The sequence below is a fragment of the Drosophila willistoni genome (genome assembly GCF_018902025.1).
Source record: "Drosophila willistoni isolate 14030-0811.24 chromosome XR unlocalized genomic scaffold, UCI_dwil_1.1 Seg143, whole genome shotgun sequence".
NCBI classification, from domain to species: domain Eukaryota; kingdom Metazoa; phylum Arthropoda; class Insecta; order Diptera; family Drosophilidae; genus Drosophila; species Drosophila willistoni.
The window spans coordinates 4,251,317-4,275,061 of NW_025814056.1; the positions used below are offsets into that span (position 1 = coordinate 4,251,317).

Consider the following 23,745-nt stretch of genomic DNA (forward strand, 5'->3'; position numbering starts at 1 on the left):
AAACTTTTCTTGTTAGAATTTAAGATAGATCTTTAAAACATCTATTCTATATATATATATATATATATATATATGTACATATATATAGAAATTATTTGGTATTTCGAAAATACTAGCGATGTTTAAGACACATAAGATTTAGTTACTTTATATAAAAGACTTCTTTTATAAATCTTTAACTGATAGTTGAATAAAAACAAAATACAAAGATTAACTTTAACAAGAGCTGCATATGGATTGGACTTCTATTTTGAATCAGTTTCCCCAATCTTTCATTCAGTTCTAATTTGGAATTAGATTCTAGATGAGTAAATGGACATTTTCTTGGTCTAATTATACCCGGGGACATTTACAATTTACTTTACTCGTCTTCATCTTCGACTTATCGTCTATCATTTATATACAATTGGTTGGCTACCATCTATAGTTTTGGTCTTAAGATCTATGACACACTAAAGTATACTGTATACACACACAATCACCTTAAAAATTAGTATTTGCACCTGGTCTGTAATCTTAAACTAGCAGCTCCGTTTCTTTTTCACCTGGCCAGCGGTTCGAGCATTTCTAGAAATAGTTTTTTCATCGTGATGGTCTCGTCACGAGCAACGCCACGCCAAAAACGTCTAAGTATATCGTCAGCCTGCCTTAGTGAAGGCAGAATCAGGAGTAATTGCTGCTGATGCGACACTGCTGATGAGTGACGCAAGAGATAGACCACATCATTGAGCGAGTTCAAGATGGTGTCACGAAAAGCACGTAGGGAACTCTGATCATCCAGGAGTATATCACAATTGGACAAAAGAAGAGCTTTGAGCAGATAATATTCCTCGCGCCGTGGCGATATACGCTCCATGCGCTGGGCAATTTGGACACAGTGATAATAGAATTCAGTATAGCCGCATTCCTTGGCCAGTAGCTCATTCATCCACATGTCCGAGGCGAAGCAGAGTTTCCCATTGAAGGGCAGCGATCGGAATGTCAACTGCAGTGTAAGTATTTCAGCCCACGATACTTGAAGCAACTTCATTTGATCATTCAACGGAAGATCAATAAACCCAGGGATCTGTTTCGCCCAGCCAATAACACCGACTAGCTCCTTATCATAGATATCGCTAAGCACACTAAGAATCTCCTGAGGGTCATTGTTATTGTTCTGAAAAATGCATGTGCCATTAGGCGTGGGGGTCGATGCTGAAGTGCTGCCCTCCAACTTGATGCTACCCGATGAGGAGGAGGCTTCATCATTACAGCTGGTCGTGTGCGGTTGCTGACTTGGCGAGGATTGTACACTCAATGTGTCCGGCTCATAGGAATTGAGAACTTCAAGGATTTTTACATCGCATAAGGACGTGGTACCGGACTGATAGAGTAATTGCATTGTCTGGTATGAGCTGGACACGGGATTACGACGATATTTCTGTCGTCCGCCACGAACTCGATCCAATCGCACGCCCTCCTATAGTAAGCAGAGGAATAAAAAGTGAACTTTTAACTTTAATATGTTATGATTATGTGGCCGACATAATTACCTTAAGCATACCCATGAGTAGGCACTTTTGAAAGCGACAGGCTTGACAGGCCTTCCGTCGCCTTTTATTGATCTCACATTCATTGTTCGCTGGACATGTGTACTCAATATTTCCCTGAATGGTGCGTTTAAAGAATGCCTTGCAAGCTTCACAGCTAGCCACTCCATAATGAAAGCCCGAGGCTACATCACCGCACACCAAACATAATCGACGAAGCTCATCTCGTACAGAACTTCCACCTCCGCCGCCTCCCCCAGCACTTCCTGGAGTACCCGATCCGCCGCCGCTGTTTCCACCTACTCCACCACCGCCTCCTCCACTGCTGCCGCCTTTGGGACTGTCGCCATCATTACTCAGGGACACATTGTGTAAATCACAGGACAGGGATGTAGTCGAGCTGCATAGCTGACGCTCTGGCGATACGGACGGTGAGGACTTCATTCCACTATTACTATTACTCGAGTTATTGAGAGCCGTTGTGGATCCCGATGACGATGTTGTGGTTACTGGCGTTGTTGTGTTTGCCTTTGAACTTGGACTGTAGCATGAATTGGTACTGGCTCCTCCCACTCCTGTTGTTCCTGTTGATGAAGAGGTGTCCACCTCTTGTTTGATGTGCAATATACCAACACCGTCCGACATATTCGAGAGAGTTATCTGTGCGTAATGTTTGGTTCTGGTGGTAGAAAGAGAAAAGAGGGAGAAGTTAAAATACATATGTATACCTTTAAGACTACAAACAATCGTTGCGATATGAGTTTGAGATTGGGCGGCTTTTGAATGTCATAGAGTACATGACCACAGTCTGAAGCACAGTGGAATAAAACTCAACAAAACAAAATGAATTCTTAGCCATGCTATGAGTACCATAACGAAACTGAAACAAAGTTTTGTTTCACTAATTTAAAGAGTAGACTTCGGGATACTCTTAGAATTACTATCATGAACATCGAACCACTGTGGGTATTTTGCTGTGTTGTTGTTGTAGTCAAATGATAAAAACCTTTGACAGGCTACAATTTAATTATTAATGAATGTAAAATGGCATTGAAATATGCAACTAGACTAAGCGCAGTGCAATTTCTTTCACTCTTATTCGGTTGGTTGTCCCCTTCTTTTTTTGTTGCTCTCTCTCTGTCTCTATTATAGTAAGTAAGATATAGTAATTGTGGGGGAGGGAGAAGGTCTGATGAAATAGAACTGGAAACCACTTGGGAACTGGATGGAAAAGTACAGCGAAACTAGAGAGCTACAGCTACAAGCGATAACGGTACAATGCGTAAAGTGTCCATACCTAACGGTACTCTACAACCAACAAATCACGACGCACAGAGCTGACGCTGATTAAACAATAAAAACCAAAAAAAGGAAAAAAGCGCGCGAGCCAAAACTATTGACATTGAGGGGGGTAGAAATAACAACTAAAGCTAACTGTAACTCTAGCAGCAGAACAGCAGCCTGGAGAGATGCAAGATAAGCAAGTTCCGCACGTTTTCTTATCACATAGCCAAGGTGGGCCTGTCCTTCGTCCCCTACCCCTCCCCTCCAGCTTGGTCATCTGGCTGGCTGTCTGTCTGTTTATTAGACTCGCTATGTGTACACACACGCATACAAACTTACGTAAATTTTTTGTTGTTATAAAGTTGGTTCTTTGTATTTGTATGATCAGCTGCACTAGATAGTTTTAATATTTATGTATATATATTCTGATGGATAGATATACATACATATGTATATGCATGTATATACTATGTATTTATTTTGGTTCGAGCACTTTATTATTGCTTTTGTTGTCTGTCTGCATCATCTTTGCCCCTATGCGCCTTTGCCGTAAACTGAGCAAATTAACAATTACAACTTTAATGGCATATTTTTTTACATAGTTTAAATTGTACTTAATGCGTGTTTGCGATCAAAATGGATTAACTGATTATATTGCACATGCAGTTCTCAAAATTCATAGACGCATCGATTAATTTTTGTACGGTTCGGTTTTTCTTTCTTTTTTCACCGTTTTCGCGTCGAATTTCCGTTTGAGTCACTTGTTCTTACGCCAGTTTTAGCTAAGTTTGGTATTTGCTGAATGTCACAGAAATATGCATATTAGAAAAATAAAAAAAAAACCAAAATTAAAAATATATAATTTAATGCAGTGAGAAAATGAAGCACAGACTGAGCAGAAGAGAGAAGCAGAACTTGGCCACGAATTGCTGTGTGTGGCAGAATTGGTGATAAGAGATGACCCACATTAATGTGACTGTCCCAGTGACACGTTTAGTCACTGTTTAGTCACAGTCACTGTGTTCTGCTTCACCAGCAGATACTCAAACGTTTTTATATAGAATTATATATAATTAATTATATAGAATAGAATTAATCAAAAATAAATATGTTTTAATAGTGGGTGATAGGGACAATTAATAATTATCCTTCGATAAAAACGTAGTATTGGAATATTATTAAATAAAACAAAATAATGATTGTGTTTATAGGCGAATTCCTATAATTCAGTTTTGTCATCACTAGGGCAGGTGCCAAATGAAATGCAACCATGTGGAATCTGTACGCCAGCCCTGGTTCTGGCTCTGTTGCTGATGTATGTCTGTGTGTGAGTGCGCGCGTGTCTGTGTGTGTGGGTGCGTGTTGTGTGTGCGAAAACAGAGCAAAAACAATTGCGCGACAAAAATTGAAAATATCATTAAATATTAAATAGCTACAGTAAATTGTGAAATTTGAAACATATAAGTTACATTTAGTAGAGTATTCTTTACATAAATAATATCAATTTATAGGCATTTCGTGTAGCAAAAGGTAAAAAATAAAGTCACGTATGTGTGTTTTGTTTGTTGTTGTTTTTACTTTTTATCAGCAGCAGAAGCAGCCCCTAGCGCTGTGTACATGCATACATATGCACATATACATACATATGTATGCGTGTATGTCTTTAATAACATATTTATTACGCTGCTTTTCTGTTGTTTTCTTTTCTGTTAAATACGCAATCCGAAATATGTGTTAATCTATTTTTCCAATAACTGACAAAGGAGGAATGAATAGTGTGATAGAGGGAGATGGAGTGAGGAAGGGAGTTCTTAGGACTCTTTGTGTGTTTGACCATTGTCTTTGTTAAAACTTTACTTTACTATCTGTTTTCATTTTCTTTTGCAGCTATCCCCTAGCCACCCCACCCCCCATCCATAGACAGTATGATGAGCCTGCTGGGCCGACCCGATGTGGACGCGGGTGAAGTTTTTGTCAATTTTAATCAAAACATAACGTAAGAAAAGAAATCCAAAAGATGAAGTTCAGATCGAAATTCAATTGAATAAAGAACAGAATTAGCAGAATTAAATGCTATTCTTTGGAAGCAATTTGTTTTCTGAACTTCCATCTTGGTATTTACAGTATTTTGGTATTTTTCTTTTACTGATACCATGATTTCCGTTTCCATTAATAGTTCGCTTGCAGTTGCCACCAGCGGCGGCTACAGCCTGTATAGCTTGGGCTCGGTGGATTCGGCACTGGATAAAATCTATCACACGAAAAGCGATGAGCTGTTTTTAATTGAACGTTTATTCGAGAGTTCGCTGGTGGCCATTGTTTCGCAGAGGGCGCCCAGAAAACTGAAGGTGTGTCATTTCAAGAAGCAGAGCGAAATCTGCAATTACTCCTATGCCAACACAATTTTGGCTGTGAAATTGAATCGGGAACGTTTGATTGTCTGTTTGGAGGAGTCGTTGTACATACACAATATCCAGGATATGAAGGTGGTGCATACCATACGGGATACTCCATGCAATCCATTGGGCTTATGTGCTCTCTCCTCATCATCGGACCATTGCTATCTGGCCTATCCGGGCAGTGTGACCTCGGGTGAGGTTCAAATCTTTGATGCCATCAATTTGCACGCCAAGACCATGATACCCGCTCATGATACTCCACTGGCGGCCATTGCCTTCAGTCCATCAGGCACAGAGATAGCCACAGCTAGCGAGAGAGGCACAGTTATACGAGTCTTTAGCTCCCAGGATGGCAGTCGATTGTTTGAACTGCGTCGAGGACTCAAGCGTTGTGTGTCGATTGTGTCACTATCGTTTAGCACTTGCTCCGATTATTTGGTGTCCAGCTCGAACACAGAAACGGTGCACATCTTTCGCCTAGATCGTAGTGCCACGGAGCAATCCGATCATGGGAAGCAATCGAGTGACGATTGGATGGGGTAAGTGGTGTTGGATATTGTTTATTTCTCATCGATAACTTGGGATGTAGACATCATTAAGGGTTAAGATTTTAACTATTTGGAATCTGCATCCCTAGTTGAATCTTCGTTTTGACTGTATGAATTTAAATGGTGGCGTGATTGGGTGAATCTCCTCTTATATGTATGTCTATCCATTTCATTTTTACCTCCATCAATTTCATTATCCTAGCGTGCTAGAGCGAATGGTTGTATGTCTTGTCTATTTGTGTTGTTAACTCTTCTTCTTTGCTTAATTTGTGTGTTGTGACATTTATCTATTTTTCTTTTCTTTCATTTTTATAAAACCACAAAACAAAATCAAATCAAATCAAACACGAACAACCAAATCAACCGCAACAAACAAAAACACCAAATCAAAACTCATCAACTATCTACTCTCTCATGCCAAGTTACTCGTTTTTTAGATTCTTGAGCAAAACGGTCACCAGTTACCTGCCCACACAGGTGACCGATGTGTTCAGCCAGGGACGAGCCTTTGCTTCGGTCACACTGCCCGAGGCAGGAGTGCGTCGAATGTGCGCCATAGCCACAATACAAAAGCAACTTAGGTAAGTCGAATGCAAATTATTCGAAAGCAGGAAAAGAATATACATATATATAATATATAAAAAGGTGTTAAGCATCTAAGCTTAGTTGCAGTTTTAACATTGAATAATATAATCAAAATGTTTTCCCATTTTACAGGCTTTTGATTGCCTCGCAGGATGGTTACTTGTATGTATATTCCATACCCTCAATTGAGGGAGCAGAGTGTCAGCTTATCAAGAGACATGATCTGCGCCTGGAGGATCATTATGCCATGGATATTAAAGGTGCTTAGTATAATCGCACAAACACACATACACACACAAATTCCCACACTCCTCGTATTTTTACACCTCCCCCCCACATTCAACATACATACAAATCGCAAAAGAATATTCCTTTTAGTTAAATTCACCTTGAACTTTAGGCCTTAACAGTGGTGTGAGCATTGGTGGTGCGGCTGGAGTACCACCCGGCAGTGGTGGTGGTGCTAGTGGTGCTTCTGCTGTCGATGGCAAGAGTTCGGATAAACCAGGCAGCTCTACGGGTGGAGGAGGTGTAGGATCCGGTTCCGGGGCTGGATCTGTAGGAGGAGGCGGAGGATCCGGATCAAATGCCAGCTATGCCTCAACTGTTAAGGGTGACGAGCCAACTGGTGGCTCTGCTTCTTCCACTTAAATGTGTAAAACATTTCGGTTTTGGCAAATACACTCATTCATCAAAAAAAAAAAAAAAGAAAAAAAATAACTCACTCCTCAAAGTACTACATATGTATATGCATATATATATATATATATAGATATATATATGGACGACGATGCTAAAGTGATCTGATCCGGTGACGACCGATTTAGTGGGCTCTTCTCTGTGTGGCGTCAAGCATAAATAAGTAAATAAATGAATAGGTCTTAGACTTAATTTTTGTCTTTAGCTTTTAAAAAATGTTATCAACAAAAAACAAAAAAAAAAAACAAAAAATTATGGCAAAATCTTCCTCGTTTTATACCAACAACACCAACCAATTGAGAGAGATAGAAGGTAAGAGGGATTTTCTAGTCTCTTCATCCTATATCTTTCTCTCTCTCTCTCCCTTACAACCATGCCGAAACAAATTTTTTTTTAGTTTTTAAGCCTTTTCAATGCTTTTTCGTCGTACACTCTCTTAAGTTAGTTGTTAATTAATTTAAAAAAATCTTATAATTTGCCTGCTTCTAAAAACAAATAAAAAAAATTAGACTTTGTTAATATTTTCTTTTTGGTACATCTTTAGTTCGTTATGTTTAAATATTCTGCCCCCTCTTCTTGACAATCCACCGAAATCGCTTCAATTTTCCCCAAACATTAAAAAATCAAATATTTCAAACAGACGAGTGAAAATAAAAAAAATTCCAAATTTTTGGTGTGTGCAATGGAGGAACAATTTTTCGGCATACATATAATATATAGTATATATACATATATATATTTTGTACAAAGTAAATAAAAAAAAAATTAAACATTTTAGAACATATGTAAACCGTTTACAAAAAGCAAACCATACGCTACTTTATTGTATTCAATAAAAATTATTTAAATTAAATGAATTTAAAATTGGGCGGGTCTTATCGATAACGATAACAATAACATCGGCATAGAGATAAAACGTAGAGGTCGACTGCAGTAGGTTGCAATGTCTCTTTCTCTTTTTCCCTTTTGCATTATATGAGGCTAGCCTGTTTGAAAAAGAAAGGGATGCAAGGCAGTCTGTTGATACCATTGATGACGTAGGTAGTTGTGAGCTACCTTTTGCTGTTGTATCGTGCGCAGTGTTGCTTTGCTTGTTCGGTTGAATATAGGTAACTGCCATCACTATTAACAGATAGTTCACCCTATTCATGGATACCATTTGTTAGTGTCAACATTAAAAGAGAAAATTTAAATAAACGAAGCAAAGTAAAGATTAAATCAAATTCAGTTCGGGATATGAAGGAGAACAACAAAATCCTTCAACTCATCTATGTGGCCTGGCGCGAACGCTGGTCCGACTCGCAATGGGGTATCAACATAAAAAAGGCAAGCGAAAGTGGCAAAGTGCATGCGTTTGTATACATATGATGTACATATATATTGGGGAATATTCAGAAAAATCCTTGTTTTATATATTTTAAAACGTTAATTAAGCTTTTGTCCACATTGAGAATTTATAAACGAAGTTATTACGTGCCGCACCACCAAGCATCCCATATTACTCATTCATACCATTTTTATGGCACTGGCTAGTACGTCTTGATGCCGCTCGAACAGCGGCTCTTCGGCCTGGGCTAAAGCCAGGACCAACTGGCGCTGCTTCACCGATAAATTGCGCGGAATTCGCACTTTCAGTGTGATAATGTGATTGCCAATACCGTCTTGCGAACGCACTCCCTTGTTCTTCAGGACAATTTGCGTTTCCGATTGAGTGCCCGGCTCGATGCGCAGCTCCACATTCTCATAGAGGCCGCGAGCCGTGAAATTGCCCCCAAGTATTGCCTCCGAAATGGTCAAATGCTTGTCCGTATGGATGTCATTACCAATGCGTCGAAAATATTCACTAGGCGGCACGTCGAGGCGATAGTTGACACGCTGCTTCGTATTGGGATTGTCGATGGTGATTACGTCGCCGGATTTGGAACCGGACGGTACCGTGATCAGCACCTCAACATTGGCCACTACGTAGCCGCGATTATCGCAAGTTTCACAATCGTTGCGATTGATAAATCGCTTCCCCTTGCATTGGCTGCATGTGTTCACCGACGTGAAGGTCACAGTTTTGGTGGTCACTTTCCCAGTTCCATTGCAACGTCGGCAGGGTTCCTTTCCAACCTCACGATGGGCCATCAGCTGGGATTTGCCCTTGCAAGTGTCACATTTACGTAAATAGCGTAAATCCAGTCGCTTTTTACACCCAACTGTAGCATCCACAAATGAGAGTGACAAATCAAATTCATTTCCGGTCAACTTTTGAATTTCTGTTCATATTGGATGGGGGTTAGATTATATAGATGGAGAAATTGGTCAATTTACCATCCCCAGATACATACCATCATTTGATTTTTGCATTTCGTATTTTTTCGCCGTCTCCGGATCCATTTGCATTGGATTACCTGCTTGCGCCAGGAATGCCTGCTCATCTTTAATGCTACCTAATTGATCGTACTCCAGACGTTTCGTCTCATCCGTGAGAATGTTATAGGCATTGGAAAGCTCTTGGAAGTGTTGCAATTTCTGCTCCGAATGCGTAGAGTCCGGATGATAGCGCTTGGCCAAAGCATAGAAGGCTGAACGTATTTGCTGAATGGTTGCATGTTTATGTACACCAAGCACCTTGTAATAGTAGTCCTTGGGCAACCCACGACTCTGCATACGATTCTGCAGCATTTTACCCGTCTTGTTGAATAGTTGTTGTTGCTGCTGCTGCAGCTGTTGCATTGTTGGTGACTTTACCTTCATCGACGGCGATGATCGCTGATGCTTCATTTCGGCTTGACGATCGGGATAATAGACCGGCTTCTGGGTGCGGAACTGATATTGGCTTACCAAACGCTTCCAAATTGAACACGTCGCAGTAGCAGTAGGGGCCGTTGGCAGCATCCTTCTGAGAGCCTCCGGCTGGCAGGTGGTACGAAGACTGGCTAGGCCGACGAAATAAGTGTACATTGGAATGCGTTGAAAATTTGAACTTAACATACAAGAACACGCGCGCAACTTTGTGTAGTTTATGTCTGAAGGGGTAGGAAGTTAGTTAACTGGTAATTCAAGGATAATAATAATGAAAAAGCAAAGATTTGCCTATATATTTATTTAGATATATGAACGTAACGAGACCCCGAGTGTGAATGAACAAATTCTTGACAAGACTGTGAAGTAAACTACTGACTGAACTAAACTGAACGTTTTCCTTTTTCAAATGTAAACTGATGTTTTGAAATATCATTTCATAGGTTCTGCCAAGAGGTGTGAGTGGAGATGTTTACAATTTGGCCGATTGCCTAATGCAGCAGGCCGTTATTGGATCCACAGCTAATCCGGTAATTAAAAATCGCATACAATTTCATTTTGGCCATCATCAGTGATCATTGTCATTTTGTTTAGTTGGTTTTAAACTATTTGAAGCATTCGTTATGCGCTCACCTGGTCTCCCATGCCGCCGTCTTACGCTGCATAGCCAAATATGATAAACTTGAACGTGTCTATAGTGTTACGGCCCTTTTGGAGTTTTTAATTGGCATAATAGATGGAGTAACTTGTCGGTAAGTCATCAGACAGTCTCTAATGTCTCGGTATCAACTGATTTTCTTTTCCAATAAACAGCATCAAATCGGAGGAAACCCTTTTGCCATCAGCTGTTGTCCAACTCGTGCTTTGGCTATTACAGATCTTTGGGCGTACAGTCCAACATTATGAATTATATGGCGAGATTAGTGCCGAACAATCGTATATGCTGGATCAGACCTGTGTCGTTATCGATCGTTTGAGCCAACATCAGTTCCTGCTCTCAATCTTGTTTGTGGGATGCCATGAGGAGTTCGATTGCTATGCGCGGATACGTGACAAGTATGCCAGTATTAAGGGATCCCTTACAAATTCGAATTTCACATTAAACTCACCGGGCGTCGAGCAACAGCTTCATCAGTTGGCCTATATTGATACAAAGCATTTGGATATGCAGAATTTGAACTCGCCGCAGCAGCCAGCGGAAAAGATTTCGTATTGTGTGCAGCCTCTATTGGCTGTCGAGGTGCTATTGAATCCCTGCAAGGACACAAGCTACTATGTGGCCGAACTGCAAATGCTGCAACGGCTCAAGGGCTATACGAATACGCGCCTGTTCTATGAGATAATCAGGGCTGGCTTTCTCACATTGAGCAATGTGGCGGACACTAGTCCGGATACCATGTGGGGGGCATTTATGTTCTTCAAAATGCCTCATATTATTAAACAGCTGCATGTTCTGCAAAGGATACCGGGTGAGCAGCCACCACCAGTGGAATATATACCTGAATTGGTTGAGGCTTTGGAATTGCTAATCGAGGATAATCTACTGCTGGATTTCATGGATACGAAATGTTCGTGCAATATGATTGAATTTCTACTTAATGATTGGACAAAACAGCAGCTAGTTAATGATGTTCATGTGAAGAAATTTGCCAGCCAGAGAGAAGCCGCTTCTTTGCTGCTTAAGAAATGTGACAATGGACAACAGACGCCATCGAATATTAATTTTATCAAAAGGGCTGAGGTTCCACTCTCGGGTGTTATAAAAACTCTTTGTACAAACAAGGTTCAGGATATGGTTAATGTTCTCTGCCAAGTGCCAGTGGGCAATAGTTTTGAACTCATCCTGTCGGTTGCCACTGTTGAAGGACGTCTTAAAACTTTCGTTACCCGTCTCATCCAATGTAATGAGAACTCGAAGCCACAGCCTGGCGAACTCGGCAAACTGTCGGTCATACGATCCACTCTTTTTGATGTCTCCTTTCTCATGCTGACTAGTATAGTGCAAACATATGGTTCGGATGTAAGTTGGCGCCTTACTCTATAACCCATTTTCCACTGACCTCATTTATCTTGATTTTCAGATCGTCCTGTCTGAACGCGGAGATTCATTTTTCGAGAAGTGGGTTCGTGAATGCATGGTGGAGCGAAATAAACTAAAGAATCCCCGACAGATTTTGGCTTTGTGCGATGATGCCATTGTCGATGAACTGCTTCTGAATCTGAGCAAACCAGAGACCAGTCAATTAAAGCCAAGTAATCTCAGTTGGCAGGACATTTGTCTGAATCTGCCTGGTGTGTTACATCATGTGCTCATTGCCTGGGAGCAAGAGACTCTCTCGTCGGCGGATGTGAAAAACATTTTGGATAACATCAAGAGACGCTTATTTAGCTTCTCAGTGTGCGCCACTAGTTTTCTGTGCGCCTACATGTACTCGGTAAGGGAGACGGAGCTGTTAAAGCCATTGAATATGATTCAACAGTTTCTGGCTCCCCTGACCAGCGAGGAGTTGTCCAGTCAGGAGAATGCCAAGGAGCGTTTGGCCTTATCATATCAAATAATAAGGAAAATGCAGCACGACGTTCACCCGGCTCCAACAACAAAATCACGCTTAATTTCCCACACGCCATTGATAGATCAGTTTCGGGAAGTGTGGCGCAGTGTTTCGGATGCCGGACATTTGCCGGTGCGGGCGGCTCAGACCCTGGAATCGCTAATGCTGGCAGGCGGAGCGGCATGGCTGGCTACTCAATTGGTGGAGCAGTTGCTAACGTATAAATATACCCAAGACATGGCAAAGGCAATGGATATAGTGTTTGCTGTTATGCATTTGGATATTGAACGGAGTACCGAAGCCTTACTCCAGTTTGTGGTGGCGCCCTTAATGATACGGAGACAAGGGTAAGTTGTTTTTGCTTATGATAAGTGATCATAAGGAACTCACGAATATTGTGATTTTTGCTTATTATTCCGTGTTTAGAGATGACATCAATGAACCGCAATCTTTGGTTTTGGCTCGCCTTTGCGTCTCTTGCATCATTTCTTGCCTCGAGACTCGCAGTTCAAGTGCCTGTGTTGCCTCATTCAAGAAACGTTCACGCTCTCACGACGAAGAGGACATGACTGCCAATACGCCCAAAGTGCGTAAAGTGATGGGCGATGGTAATAGTGACAACTCCAATGACTTTGCTGATGCATCTGGTCTCGTTGGTAGTGGCACTGGAAAAACCCTGCTCAGCTCCACTGCCACCTCTTCAGACGTGCGTGCCACACCCCAGAACTTAAAGGAATCACTTCAATCCAGTATTCAGCACATCTTTGGCGTATTTGTGCAATTTGTCAGTGGGGATGAGCTGTCACCGAAGGCCATCTTTGTATATCAATTCATTTCCCTGCTAATCGAGTGTGGTGGCGAACGGGTTGCTCCTGTTCTGAGATTATTGCCGAGCAATTTGGTGCAGCAATTGCTCAAGGTGATGGCAACAGAAGATATTGGCGTGGGGTTAATCAGCCGACTCTATGATCTTCGTTCGACAGCGGGCAGACAATCAGCTGTTACCGACTTGTGTCTGTGGAGGAATATGCATCTGTCCAGGGACAGTATACATCTGTGAGCAGATGCACACATATAGAAACAAAACAGGGGGTGGGGAGGGTAAAGTATTTGCTAAATAACAATAAATTGTATTAAAAGAACTATAAATTTATTATTCTTTCATTTCCGGGGAGTTAGGTGCGAGAGCATTTAATCAAATCGAACTCTGTATATTTAAATAGAATCTATCCATAATGGAGAGTTGTGTGGACTCATGTTGATTACGATCTAAAAATCAGACTTTTATAAATCCATCAAATTACAATAATTTGATATATTCTTTATAATTATGAACAATTCTCAAAACAAGGAAAATCATTTTAACATTTTTTTTTTACTTTTGCTTCGTGTTCTTGTTTTCTTCATTTATTACAATAATTTGTTGTTTCTGCAAGGAGTACGGTGTGGTGTTGTGGGTAGAGGATAGGAGAGAAGGACCAGGAGCAGTGGTTGCAGGGAGAGGTGGCTTAAATTAATAAAGTTGTATATCACTTGGGCATGCAGCACTCAAAGTAAGTTTCGCCCACATAGCCACCACGCATGGCCTTCTTCACATTATACTCAAATTGTCGTCGATTGCTTTGTAGAACATCAGCCGCCTCTTTATTAAGAGGATCCTCCGGATTGGGTTCCTAATTAACATCAAACGAACAGACACCCAAGAAAAGAAGAAAGAAACATTAAACCAAGAGGAATACATTTGTACAATACACTTATTGACTTTACCAAAAATAAAAACTGCAAGCCATAAACTATGGAATTAATAGTCAGCACTGGATTCCAATCTTCGCGCAAAATATTCAAGCACACATTACCCTCCAGATCAATGTTGGGGTGATAGACCAGTGTCGCGCACTTGACTTTGGGCGGTTCATGCGGGTAATTGGAGCCCACACGAAAATTGAACACGAATCGTCCATCCTTGTAGAAGCCCTCATCTGGGCTAATGATCAATTTAAAGTTGAGCAAGTCATCGGCATCTGGAAATTCTGTCACGCAAGTCTTAGGCAGGTTCAGTTCACTGATATCTGCACAGAGTTAAAAGAGAAATGGGAAAATTGAGAGCTAAAATTTCTTGGCAAGATTCATCACCCAAGGGCTTGGGCTTGTCCGTCTAACCTTTCTGTATGCGCAGTTGGGCAGCCGAGGCTTTCTTTTGCTGGCCACCGCTACCCTTTTGTTCGCCCTCCTTCATTTGTTGCTTCAGCGAGAACAGCCTAATCATTTTTGCTATATTATTTTATTTTTGCTGGCGTTTCTTTTGAAGTCTTTCTCTTAAATGGGAGCTCCCTTTGCGCGGCAATTTTAGTTGTTTCTTGAATGTTGATGCGATACTTTACCGTATGGCAAATATCAATGCATAGTTCGATATTGTTACAAAAGGTTGGTTGCTTGTTAAATGTGATGGATGACCTGCGTACCGTACAATTTTGTTATTTTTTCTTTATTTTAATATGAATTCCGCTTTGTCTGCTTCTCAGTATGGCCAGATGTGTTTATTGTTGGCGTTGCCACACTTTAAACATTTCGATAACTTTTCTCCGATAATGTCGATTACGATAGGTTTGCTCCGATAATGTCGATTACGATAGGTTTGCTCCGAAATTGTCAATTACGATAACATGAGCATAACAGTAATTCAGTGTGGGATAATGTCTAATGGTGGCAACTGATTACCAGTGTTGCTAAGTCACAAATAACAAAAAGAAAACTAAAACTGAAGCATGTTTAATCCTCAGAAATCACCGGCTCATTCACATTTTATAAAATCCAAATTAAAGCATATACATATGGGTATTGCTGTGCTCCAGCCCTATCCGCTGCCCGAGGGCAAATCTAGCGCCTTCACCTTTTCCATCATTGACAGTGGCACTGGGAAACAGTTCTCCCAACTTGATGCATGATGATCTTTTTCAATGATAAATTATCATTATATGGAATGCTCCAAAACTCCCAAAACTGAGTTAAGAAAAAGTTTAAACTAGTTTTCTTAAATTAGGGCTTCATTTGTTTAAAAAAGAGATTTCCAACATGGCGGATGAAGAATATCTTTTCGTTAAAAATAACTATGTAGTATCAAAATTTTTATATTTCATAGCCTCTTGGATTTACTTTGGTGACAGTTTTTGGATAAACTTTCAAATTTTCTCCAGACTATAAGGCAAACTGAATGTTGAAGGATTTCCATAATTTTCTCAGCATTCTTCACAAAATTTTTTTTTTAATATTATTAACCCCTTTTGAAAGAAAACTCGATGTTATTTTTATTGTTCTTTATAAAACAGATAATATCTCTATATATATATATATATATATATATTATATATATACATATATGTGTGTATATATATGCATATATATACATATATGCTTTTTTATAGTTTTGTAGATTAAAATATACAAAATTTAGCTAAAAATCTTAAGACTCTTACGTTCTTTCATAACAGTTAATAATTATGCTAGCGTGTGTTTCTGTTTTTGTTTTTCTTTTTACTTATTTATGTTGGTTTTGGGTAAAAAAAAGTCGGTATTAAGACTAATCCATTCTCAATCTCTTGCTTTTTGCTCTCTAACCATTAAAATTCACCTACATATCTCGTTGCCATCTGCTCTCTATTATTCGTATATGTCTATATATGTTCTATATAAATAAGTTAATATTTATATACGTTTTTTTTTTCACTAAAAATCTGGCTGGCATTTGCTGATTCTACAGACAATTCATCGAATTCAATTTGTCCGTTTAATGTACATGAAAAAAAAAAAAATAAAAAAATGTGCATTAATACGCTTACATATAAATAGAGAGAGTGTTTGGTTAAGTACATTTATATATAGGTATATAAATATTTTCTAGTTGGTAATTCTTTCTTCAACATATTTTTCTATACGTGGGTCACAAAAATCTACCAAAAAAAAAAAAAAAAAACCAAAAGAACAATTAAATTAAACCTATTTGAAATATTTTGTTTTAGCCTTTTTTTGTTTGGGACTTTTACTTATTTGGTAGAGAAGAATTTTAGCCTAGAAATCTTGCCGACACAGAGCAGAGATTTTTGTTTTTTCATTTATAATTAATAATTCATTAATTTAGTTGGTCTTATCCAGCATTTTAGTTTAGCCAATTTAACAAATAATTGGTGTATATATATATATATATATATGTATGTATATATTTATAGATGTATAATTTTTTTAATGTATTTTTAAGTGGAAACTTGAGGTCCAGAAGTTGTTTATATATATACAAGTTATAGTGCCATATTTAAAATGTTAATATTGGTGGTGAATGGAAATATGGAAAATAGAATTATATATATATATAAAAAAAAAACAAGACACACACATAAAACCTTTTTTGTTCTCTCTAAAAACTATATATGTATCTCTATTTATTTGTTGTTATTGAAATTTTCGTTTGTTTTTGTTTGTTTGTTTGGTTTAGTTTAAAGCTGCTTTTTGTTTTTCAAAATTTTGTTGAGGATCTTCAAGGGTTTTCTTGTTAATTCAGATTATATACTAAATATATATGTATGCATGTACGAATATTTTTATGAAATTTTTGGTTTTTTGTTTTTTAATAGATTCATTGTTGTACTTATGTAGTAAAAATGTAATTTTCGATGCGCCCTTTAACATTGAAGTATATATATATATACTTTCCATATAGATTCCACTAATTGTAAGATCTACATAAGTGTAATAGACATATAATATGCGTATGCATGTGTGGGGGGTGTGTGTCAGTGTGTGTGAGTGTGTATATATAAAAATCCATGATCTCTCATATGATGATAATCCATTTGAAACCTCAAAAACTGAGACCCCATCTATGTATGTATATCTATCGTATAATATTATGAATAATGAACATGAAAATGGAAACAGATTTATCTAAAATATTCTGTTAATCTGAGAAACGCTTTATAAATATGTTTTTTGTTCTTTTCTCTTCTTTTTTTTTTTTGTTTACTTATGTATATGTATATAGATTTATGTATGTATTGATTAGATTGTGTGTATGTATGTATATAGACTTTGAATATATTTTCAACTTGGGAGGTATATCTAGATTCCAAATTTGTAGCGGGTTGCAAATATTTGTATCTCATTTTCTTATCTCATCTTCTCTTGGACTTTACTTTAAAGTTTTTTTTTTCGAAATGAAATTCATGCAAAACCAAATTAAATAAAAAACTGTAGTTTCTTTTTTTTCCTTTTGAAATAATAATTTTATTTAAAAAATAAAAAAAAAATAATCATAAAAAAAATTTGTTTACAATGAACAGAGAGAGAAGAGAGTTAAACTCAAAACTCATTTTTGTTTTTTGTTTGTTGGTTTATTATTATTTTAAAATTAAAATTAATTGAACATTTTGCAAACAAAATGCAGGGAAATAATGTTGGTAAACTTTTCTTACAAGCATAATAATAATAATTATAATAATAATAATAATAATAGTAATAATAATAATAATAATAATAATATATAAAGGTACTTAGAGAACGCAACTAAAAGGAGAAATATATATATTATAGAACTAGGAGTTTGTTTTTGTTTCGTTTTTTCTTTTTTTTGTTGTTTTGTTTTTCTTTTTTTAAAATTGATTTTTTTCTTGTTTTGTTTTTTTCGTTCTTTCATTCTCATTAAAGTTATATTTTTCCTTTTATTTTGTTTTGTTTAAGAGATTGCACGTTTTGGGCAGTGTTTGGATTGTTGTTGTTGTTGTTGTTGTTTGCATTGAAGACTATTTGCATTATGTTTGTTGTTTGTTAGGTGTGTGTGTGTGTGTGTTTTTGGGTGGTTCTGTATTTGTATTTTTGTGGCAGTGTTAAAGTTACAAAAATCAGAAATCTATGTTTAATTTAAGTTTAAAGTTTTCTTAGCTTCTTCGAAAATCAAAAAGAAAAATGTGAGAGAAGTTTGTTTTTGCTATGGAGGTTTTTCTTTTTTGAACTGCAAGTTTGTCTGTCTGTCTGGCTGTCTGTGTGTGTGTGTGTGTGGGTGTGTTTATGTGTGTATAACTGTAAGGCAAAACTTAAGTGTTTGAAATCCTTTTCGTTTTATGTTAAGAAAAAAAATCATATTTGCGGTCAAGTTTGACCGCTTCAAGTATTCTTTTTTTAATGGTTAATCTGATTTTGAAAGATTTGAATTCATTTTCAGTTTTGCAATCTGTGTTTCGCCTTACAGCATTAGAGCTCTCTGGTCAGTTAGTTGCTTGATTGTTTGATTGATTGATTGGTTTCTTCTTTCTATTTCTATACACATTAAAACAAAAAAAAAAACTTATTAAATAATAATTACAAGAAAGTGTTTTTTAGACCACCATTACTTTTTTTTCTTTTCTTTTGTTGCACTTGATGTGGTTGGTAGGATTAGGATTTTTAAGGGGATAAGTGCAGGACAAAGGGTGGACACGGGGGAGGGGGTATAGATCAATAGTACTTAAATAAATAATCTAGAAGAATTTTAGAATTATACATTTTACAATTTAAAACTATGAAATAATAATTCCTTTTTTTTTGTTTTTTGTTTGTTTTCTCATTATCTCATTCCCCTCTCTTTCTCTCTCTCTCTCTCTCTCTCTCCTCACATCATTCACTCTATTTCACTTTCTTTTCTTTTTTTTATAAAATAAGCAACAAAAACAATTATTTCCATCCCAGAGCCTTTCTGGGATAGACTTTAAAATGGGGGGGCGGGGTTTTTTTTTTTTTTAGGGGAGGCAGGGGGCGAGGGGCAGTTAAAAAGTTATATATTAGGCTAGGCTTGTATAAAGTTAAAGATATAGAGAATTTTTCGTAGCTAATAAGTTTAGAATTACAAATTTTACAATAATATATATATATGAATTTATATATATACATATATCCAATATCAAATATCAATATGAATCCATCAATAATAATAATAATAATAATAACCAATAATAACAATATGCAATTAATTAAATGTTACAATTACAACACTAACGCCAATGAATAGATCATTTTTAATTGTTTTTTTTTGTTTTCTTTTTCTTGCCGAATTCTCGATCCTTTTTTTCTTATTGTTGTGTAGTAGGTGTGTGTGTGTGTGTGTTGAGGGGCGGTTCGGGAGGAGGGGTATTTACATATATATAAATGTATATATAGTATATATGTATAGGTATAGGGTATTATCAGCTAATGTAATTTATATCCATCTTGCCTACACTTAAAACTCAAATTCAACATATATATCAAAAAAAAAAAAAAAAAACTATTATTCCTCACATATTTAAATGTAGCATAACCATATTTGATGCACATAATATTTATATATATGTATAAGTATATATATATACTAGACATGCGTGTGTTTGTGTGTGTATATATATACGCATAATGTTCTATATAGATCGGATCTCTTGCTCTTGCCTACATTGCTACTATTGCCGCTTTCCCTCCCATCCTCTCTGTCTGTCTGTTGTCTCTCCCCCGCTTGTTCTCTCTCTTTCTCTCACTCTGTGTGTGTGTGTGTGTATGTTGGAGAGGTCTCTCCTTTCTCCAGCGGGAGAGGGAGTTATTGCCAACGTTTCAGTTTCAGTTTCAGTTTCAAAATATTATTTACACTCGCCCATGACTTCTTCGTAATCGTCATCTTAGACACCATTGCAATCGATCTCGACTATATCCTTGGGCACATCGACAAACTGATAGACCAACCTCTGACCATCCACCTTGGCCAAGATGCCTCGCTGATAGTAATATCTCAATGCCCTGCCCATTGTCTCATAGTTCATGTCGGGCTTATTCTTATGCATGCCCCAGAGGCGGGACACCGCCTTCGAGTCCACCAGCTTGAAGACGCCCTTCTCCCGATTTGTCCATTTAATGAACCGCGGACAGTATTCACGATCCTGCAGCAATTTGAGCAGGAATTCCCATAAATATGTGGTGGAACCTTCGCGACTTCGCCGCTTCACACCCATTTCCAGTTTGGGCTTGCGCGGCTTCTTCGCCTTCCGCTGCTGGAAACCGCCCAATTCCAGCATATACGAGAGATCATAGCTGACACTAGAGGTCGCCGGCTGGATGACACTCTGTGAGACTGCCGCCGCACTGGCACTGAGCATGGCGGCAGCTGCCACCGCACTGCTGCTGCTTACCACCGCCGCCGCATTGGCCAATGTGGAATGCGTGTGCTGCTGCTGTTGCTGCTGCTGCTGTTGCTGGACTGAATGAGGATGCGGATGTGCAGAGTGGGAGTGCGTTGCCTGTGGGCCGCCGCTTAGCTGGGAGTGCGGGTGCTGCTGCTGCTGTTGATGTTGCTGGTGTTGTTGTTGTTGCTGCTGCTGCTGCTGTTGCTGCTGTTGATGATGCTGATGCAGTGCCTGTTGTTGCTGATGCGACAATTGCTGATGGTTGAGTTGCTGCTGCTGCGATTGCTGTTGCTGCTGCTGCTGCTGCTGCAGGGAATGATAGCCATTGACAGCTGAGCTGCGTTGCGAGGCTGCCGCCGCTGCTGCTGCTGCTGCTGCTGTTGGTGTATTGAAGTAGGACGTTGTCAAATAGCTCGGAGTTTGTGGATTGCCGTTTGTGCCGTGATTACCGCCACCGCTCCCAGCTCCACTGCTGCCATAGTAATTATCGGGTACTGCAAGAAAAAGAGTAAAGAAAACAACAAAAAATTAAAGCCATGATTTAGCATGTTTTCTTGGAGAAATTTAGCATATACATACACCCCCCAAAGTTATGCTACATTTTTCACAAAACGTTGTTTCACGTTGTCACTTAAGCACAAAAAAAAAAAAAGAAAAAACAATGATTTAGCTCATTTTTCTTAGGTTTCTAAAGGTCTTTTTAGTTCTTATGCTTCACCCCCTAAGTTATGCTACACATATTCAAATTCTTACAGTTTCATTCACTCGTCATGACTAGTTTACACTAATAAAATAAAAGGCACAGGTATAATTTCGTTTGCTATTTAGTAAGTTTTTGGTTTTGCTTCTTTTTTGTTTTATTTTACATCCGGCGTCAGCGTAGCGGTTGTCATCATCATCATCATCATCATCATCAACATCATCATCACGAGCAACAACAACAACATTGTTTTTATTGTTGTTGTCGTTGCCCAATTCAACAGTCAGTTGGTGGTTTTTTTTTTTTGGTGGACCAACAGCAGCAGCAGCAGACCCAAGGGTGCTCAGAGAGGAGGGCAATGAAGATGACGACGGGTGTATAGGCCAAGCAAGAGAGAGAGGGCTGGAGGAGCGGCAGCGGGAGTTGGCGTTGAATTAAAAACAAAAGTGCTTCTCACTAATACAATGACAATTTGGCTGAGAGCAACGCACGCTTTCGTTAGCTGCTGCTGCTGTTCGTTGTCTCATTGTCGTTGCATTTGCGTTGGTGTCGTCGTCGTCGCTGCTGCTCTCTCCGTCCATTGCTCTCTCTTGCGCGAGCTCTCTCGTTTACACTCTCGCCGTTTACTCTCTCTCTCTCTCTCTGAGCAGAGGCCCCCATCATCATTGCCACATTGGCGCTGCCTTCTCCTGCTGCTGCTGCCGCTGCTGTTAACGTCAACTTCGTTGTCGTTGCTGTTGCTGTTGCTGTCGTTGTCGTTGTGACCTTCACAATTTGCGCAAAGGCAATGTGTCGATGACCACAGATTTTAATACACAGCAACTCACACACACACACTTGCGTTGAGAGCGAAACAAACACACAGACAAAGAGCATAAAAGCAGCGAGTGCAACACATTCGCATTGCAATTGATTGCGTTGTATGTATGTATTCAATTTATATATGTGTTTGTGTGCTGTTTATTCGCCCCCTGACTGACATTTTTAAATGTATTCAAATACCCATTAGAAGGGTATTTTTCATTAAAGATTTAATTAATCAACTTAACTGTATTGAGAGTGTTTATAGGGTTAATCAAAGAGATATTTTTGATCTTTTATTTTCATAAGCTTCTAATTTCTAATATATGCATCTAGAATCTAGACTTTGATGTTTGAAATTTTACTAATATTTATATTTAATAATTGACCATAGGATATCATTTAGTCGTTGCCCCACTTGTTTTTTTTTTTTTGTTCTCTCATCTGATTATCCTCTTTTCGCTTTTGCAAACCGCACAAAATGAACTGTCTGAACTTTTGCCTTTGTACTTGCACTCACACATTTAGATTTAGTAATTTCTCCAACATTATGTATACGCCCCGGGTTGCAAACACACACAGACATACATATGTATGTATCTATTTGGTTTACTTATGTACTTACCACCAACACTGCGATTCCATATATTCCGCAACGAATTCGCCGCATTATTCTGATATAAATTCGGATGCAGAAATGTGCCCGTATGCAGGTGGGCGGCAACTGCCGCCGCTGCCGATGCTGAGGCTGATGCTGAGACTGATGCTGATGTTGCTGCTGCCGACGATGTGGGCATGCCCAGGCGTGCCTTCAATTCATCGGCACAGGGCTGGCCACCGGAACTGGAGCTATCCACATCGGATACACCGCTATCGGCTGGACTGGGCGGAAATGAACCTGAATTGTTGGCAACAAAACGGGGCAAAAACGGGGGGAATGGAGGAAGAAAAAAAAAAAAGGAGAACGAGGACAATTAGCATTTTTGAATTTTGATATTGTTGTCGAGGGCGTGGTGTGCACTGCTGGTTGGTGGTTCACCTTGTTGTGGACACGGTTGCCTTCTTCTTCTTCTTCTTCTTCTTCTACTTCGACTACTACTACTGACTCTGACTCTTTACTCACCTGTTGTGGCTGTCGTGTAGTTTCTGTGATGTGGATTGTGGATTGCACCGCCGCTTAGCAGATTGTGTAGTAATGGCCGATGTGGTATGGCCAAAGGTTGTTGTTGTTGTTGTTGTTGTTGCTGCTGCTGCTGCTGCTGTTGGTGTGCATTATTGTTGCCCGTTGCACCATGTAAACTATGTTGTTGTTGTTGCTGCTGATGTTGTAGTGGAGTTAATAGTGGATTCTGCTCGGTTTTGATGTGAAGCAATGCAGAAGCTCCAGCAAATGCTGAGGCAGCATGTTGTTGTTGCTGCTGTTGTTGCTGTTGGTGTTGCTGTTGCAGGTGTTGTTGGTGTGGCTGTTGTTGTTGTTGTTGCTGCTGCTGCTGCGGTGCCGGACTCGTTGATTGTTTAACAATAGGAATTTCAGTATCTAAATAAGAAAAGAAACAGAGAAGATAACGAAATTTGCATTAGTTGTTAATTGAAAATGTGCGTTTTTTTTTTTTTTCTTATAAGAAATTAACATGTCACATCCGAGTGCTCGGCAATCGAACCATTAACTTTGATAACTTTACGGTTTTGA

The 23,745-nt window shown here is 38.8% G+C and overlaps 6 protein-coding genes across 11 annotated transcripts in view; 2 read left to right on the forward strand and 4 right to left on the reverse strand.

Annotated features, from left to right (window-relative positions):
• Positions 1–210: 210 nt before the first annotated feature.
• Positions 211–3,740, reverse strand: LOC6645233 (steroid hormone receptor ERR2). The gene is made up of 3 exons (XM_023177337.2): positions 3,153–3,740; positions 1,533–2,208; positions 211–1,459 (listed from the first exon to the last, which is right to left on the reverse strand). Exons 2-3 carry the CDS (start codon positions 2,172–2,174, stop codon positions 542–544), a joined length of 1,560 nt encoding a protein of 519 aa, XP_023033105.1. The 5' UTR covers positions 2,175–2,208; positions 3,153–3,740; the 3' UTR covers positions 211–541.
• Positions 3,741–4,142: 402 nt separating this feature from the next.
• LOC6645234 (WD repeat domain phosphoinositide-interacting protein 2) lies at positions 4,143–7,083 on the forward strand. Of its 5 annotated transcripts, none has more exons than XM_023177269.2 (6): positions 4,143–4,343; positions 4,701–4,809; positions 4,990–5,751; positions 6,183–6,341; positions 6,478–6,605; positions 6,746–7,083. In XM_023177269.2, exons 2-6 carry the CDS (start codon positions 4,739–4,741, stop codon positions 6,994–6,996), a joined length of 1,371 nt encoding a protein of 456 aa, XP_023033037.1. In that variant the 5' UTR covers positions 4,143–4,343; positions 4,701–4,738; the 3' UTR covers positions 6,997–7,083. The 5 variants fall into 5 exon arrangements, with proteins under 5 accessions (XP_023033037.1, XP_023033039.1, XP_002068016.2 ...); XM_023177271.2 differs by having other exon boundaries at positions 6,198–6,341; positions 6,746–7,082; XM_023177270.2 differs by lacking the exon at positions 4,143–4,343 and adding an exon at positions 4,535–4,636.
• A 1,084-nt stretch (positions 7,084–8,167) lies between these two features.
• On the forward strand, positions 8,168–13,535 carry LOC6645402 (mediator of RNA polymerase II transcription subunit 24). The gene is made up of 6 exons (XM_002067981.4): positions 8,168–8,370; positions 10,278–10,364; positions 10,429–10,586; positions 10,648–11,854; positions 11,916–12,733; positions 12,813–13,535. The coding sequence occupies exons 1-6, from the start codon at positions 8,281–8,283 to the stop codon at positions 13,444–13,446; spliced, it is 2,994 nt and encodes a 997-aa protein (XP_002068017.1). The 5' UTR covers positions 8,168–8,280; the 3' UTR covers positions 13,447–13,535.
• On the reverse strand, positions 8,425–10,206 carry LOC6645403 (chaperone protein DnaJ). Its single transcript, XM_002067982.4, has 2 exons — positions 9,378–10,206; positions 8,425–9,305 (listed from the first exon to the last, which is right to left on the reverse strand). Exons 1-2 carry the CDS (start codon positions 10,021–10,023, stop codon positions 8,551–8,553), a joined length of 1,401 nt encoding a protein of 466 aa, XP_002068018.2. The 5' UTR covers positions 10,024–10,206; the 3' UTR covers positions 8,425–8,550.
• Positions 13,536–13,576: 41 nt separating the features above from the next.
• On the reverse strand, positions 13,577–14,932 carry LOC6645404 (nedd8-conjugating enzyme UbcE2M). The gene is made up of 3 exons (XM_002067983.4): positions 14,547–14,932; positions 14,154–14,455; positions 13,577–14,059 (listed from the first exon to the last, which is right to left on the reverse strand). Exons 1-3 carry the CDS (start codon positions 14,650–14,652, stop codon positions 13,916–13,918), a joined length of 552 nt encoding a protein of 183 aa, XP_002068019.1. The 5' UTR covers positions 14,653–14,932; the 3' UTR covers positions 13,577–13,915.
• A 4,824-nt stretch (positions 14,933–19,756) lies between these two features.
• The window catches only part of LOC6645405 (ecdysone-induced protein 74EF), a 50,189-nt gene continuing 46,200 nt past the window's right edge, over positions 19,757–23,745 (reverse strand). For both annotated transcript variants that reach the window (XM_002067984.4, XM_023177347.2), the window contains 3 exons: positions 23,179–23,592; positions 22,681–22,953; positions 19,757–21,048 (listed from right to left, as the gene is read on the reverse strand). In XM_002067984.4, the coding sequence (XP_002068020.2) occupies positions 20,054–21,048; positions 22,681–22,953; positions 23,179–23,592 (1,682 nt within the window). In that variant the 3' untranslated portion in view covers positions 19,757–20,053. The remainder of the gene's footprint in view (positions 21,049–22,680; positions 22,954–23,178; positions 23,593–23,745) is intronic.

What these genes read in the sequence shown, in the direction of transcription:
- LOC6645404 (XM_002067983.4), bottom strand. Translation starts at nt 14,652, where the DNA reads ATGATTAGGCTGTTCTCGCTGAAGCAACAAATGAAGGAGGGCGAACAA. An exon ending in CCAACTGCGCATACAGAAAG is followed by an intron (nt 14,456 to 14,546) that starts GTTAGACGGACA and finishes AACTCTGTGCAG; the next exon opens with ATATCAGTGAACTGAACCTG. An exon ending in GCTTGCAGTTTTTATTTTTG is followed by an intron (nt 14,060 to 14,153) that starts GTAAAGTCAATA and finishes GATGTTAATTAG; the next exon opens with GAACCCAATCCGGAGGATCC.
- LOC6645403 (XM_002067982.4), bottom strand. Translation starts at nt 10,023, where the DNA reads ATGTTAAGTTCAAATTTTCAACGCATTCCAATGTACACTTATTTCGTC. An exon ending in AATGCAAAAATCAAATGATG is followed by an intron (nt 9,306 to 9,377) that starts GTATGTATCTGG and finishes CAATATGAACAG; the next exon opens with AAATTCAAAAGTTGACCGGA.
- LOC6645402 (XM_002067981.4), top strand. Translation starts at nt 8,281, where the DNA reads ATGAAGGAGAACAACAAAATCCTTCAACTCATCTATGTGGCCTGGCGC. An exon ending in TGCAAACATATGGTTCGGAT is followed by an intron (nt 11,855 to 11,915) that starts GTAAGTTGGCGC and finishes CTTGATTTTCAG; the next exon opens with ATCGTCCTGTCTGAACGCGG. An exon ending in TTAATGATACGGAGACAAGG is followed by an intron (nt 12,734 to 12,812) that starts GTAAGTTGTTTT and finishes TTCCGTGTTTAG; the next exon opens with AGATGACATCAATGAACCGC.
- LOC6645233 (XM_023177337.2), bottom strand. Translation starts at nt 2,174, where the DNA reads ATGTCGGACGGTGTTGGTATATTGCACATCAAACAAGAGGTGGACACC. An exon ending in TACTCATGGGTATGCTTAAG is followed by an intron (nt 1,460 to 1,532) that starts GTAATTATGTCG and finishes TGCTTACTATAG; the next exon opens with GAGGGCGTGCGATTGGATCG.
- LOC6645234 (XM_023177269.2), top strand. Translation starts at nt 4,739, where the DNA reads ATGATGAGCCTGCTGGGCCGACCCGATGTGGACGCGGGTGAAGTTTTT. An exon ending in AATTTTAATCAAAACATAAC is followed by an intron (nt 4,810 to 4,989) that starts GTAAGAAAAGAA and finishes TTCCATTAATAG; the next exon opens with TTCGCTTGCAGTTGCCACCA. An exon ending in TCGAGTGACGATTGGATGGG is followed by an intron (nt 5,752 to 6,182) that starts GTAAGTGGTGTT and finishes TCTCATGCCAAG; the next exon opens with TTACTCGTTTTTTAGATTCT.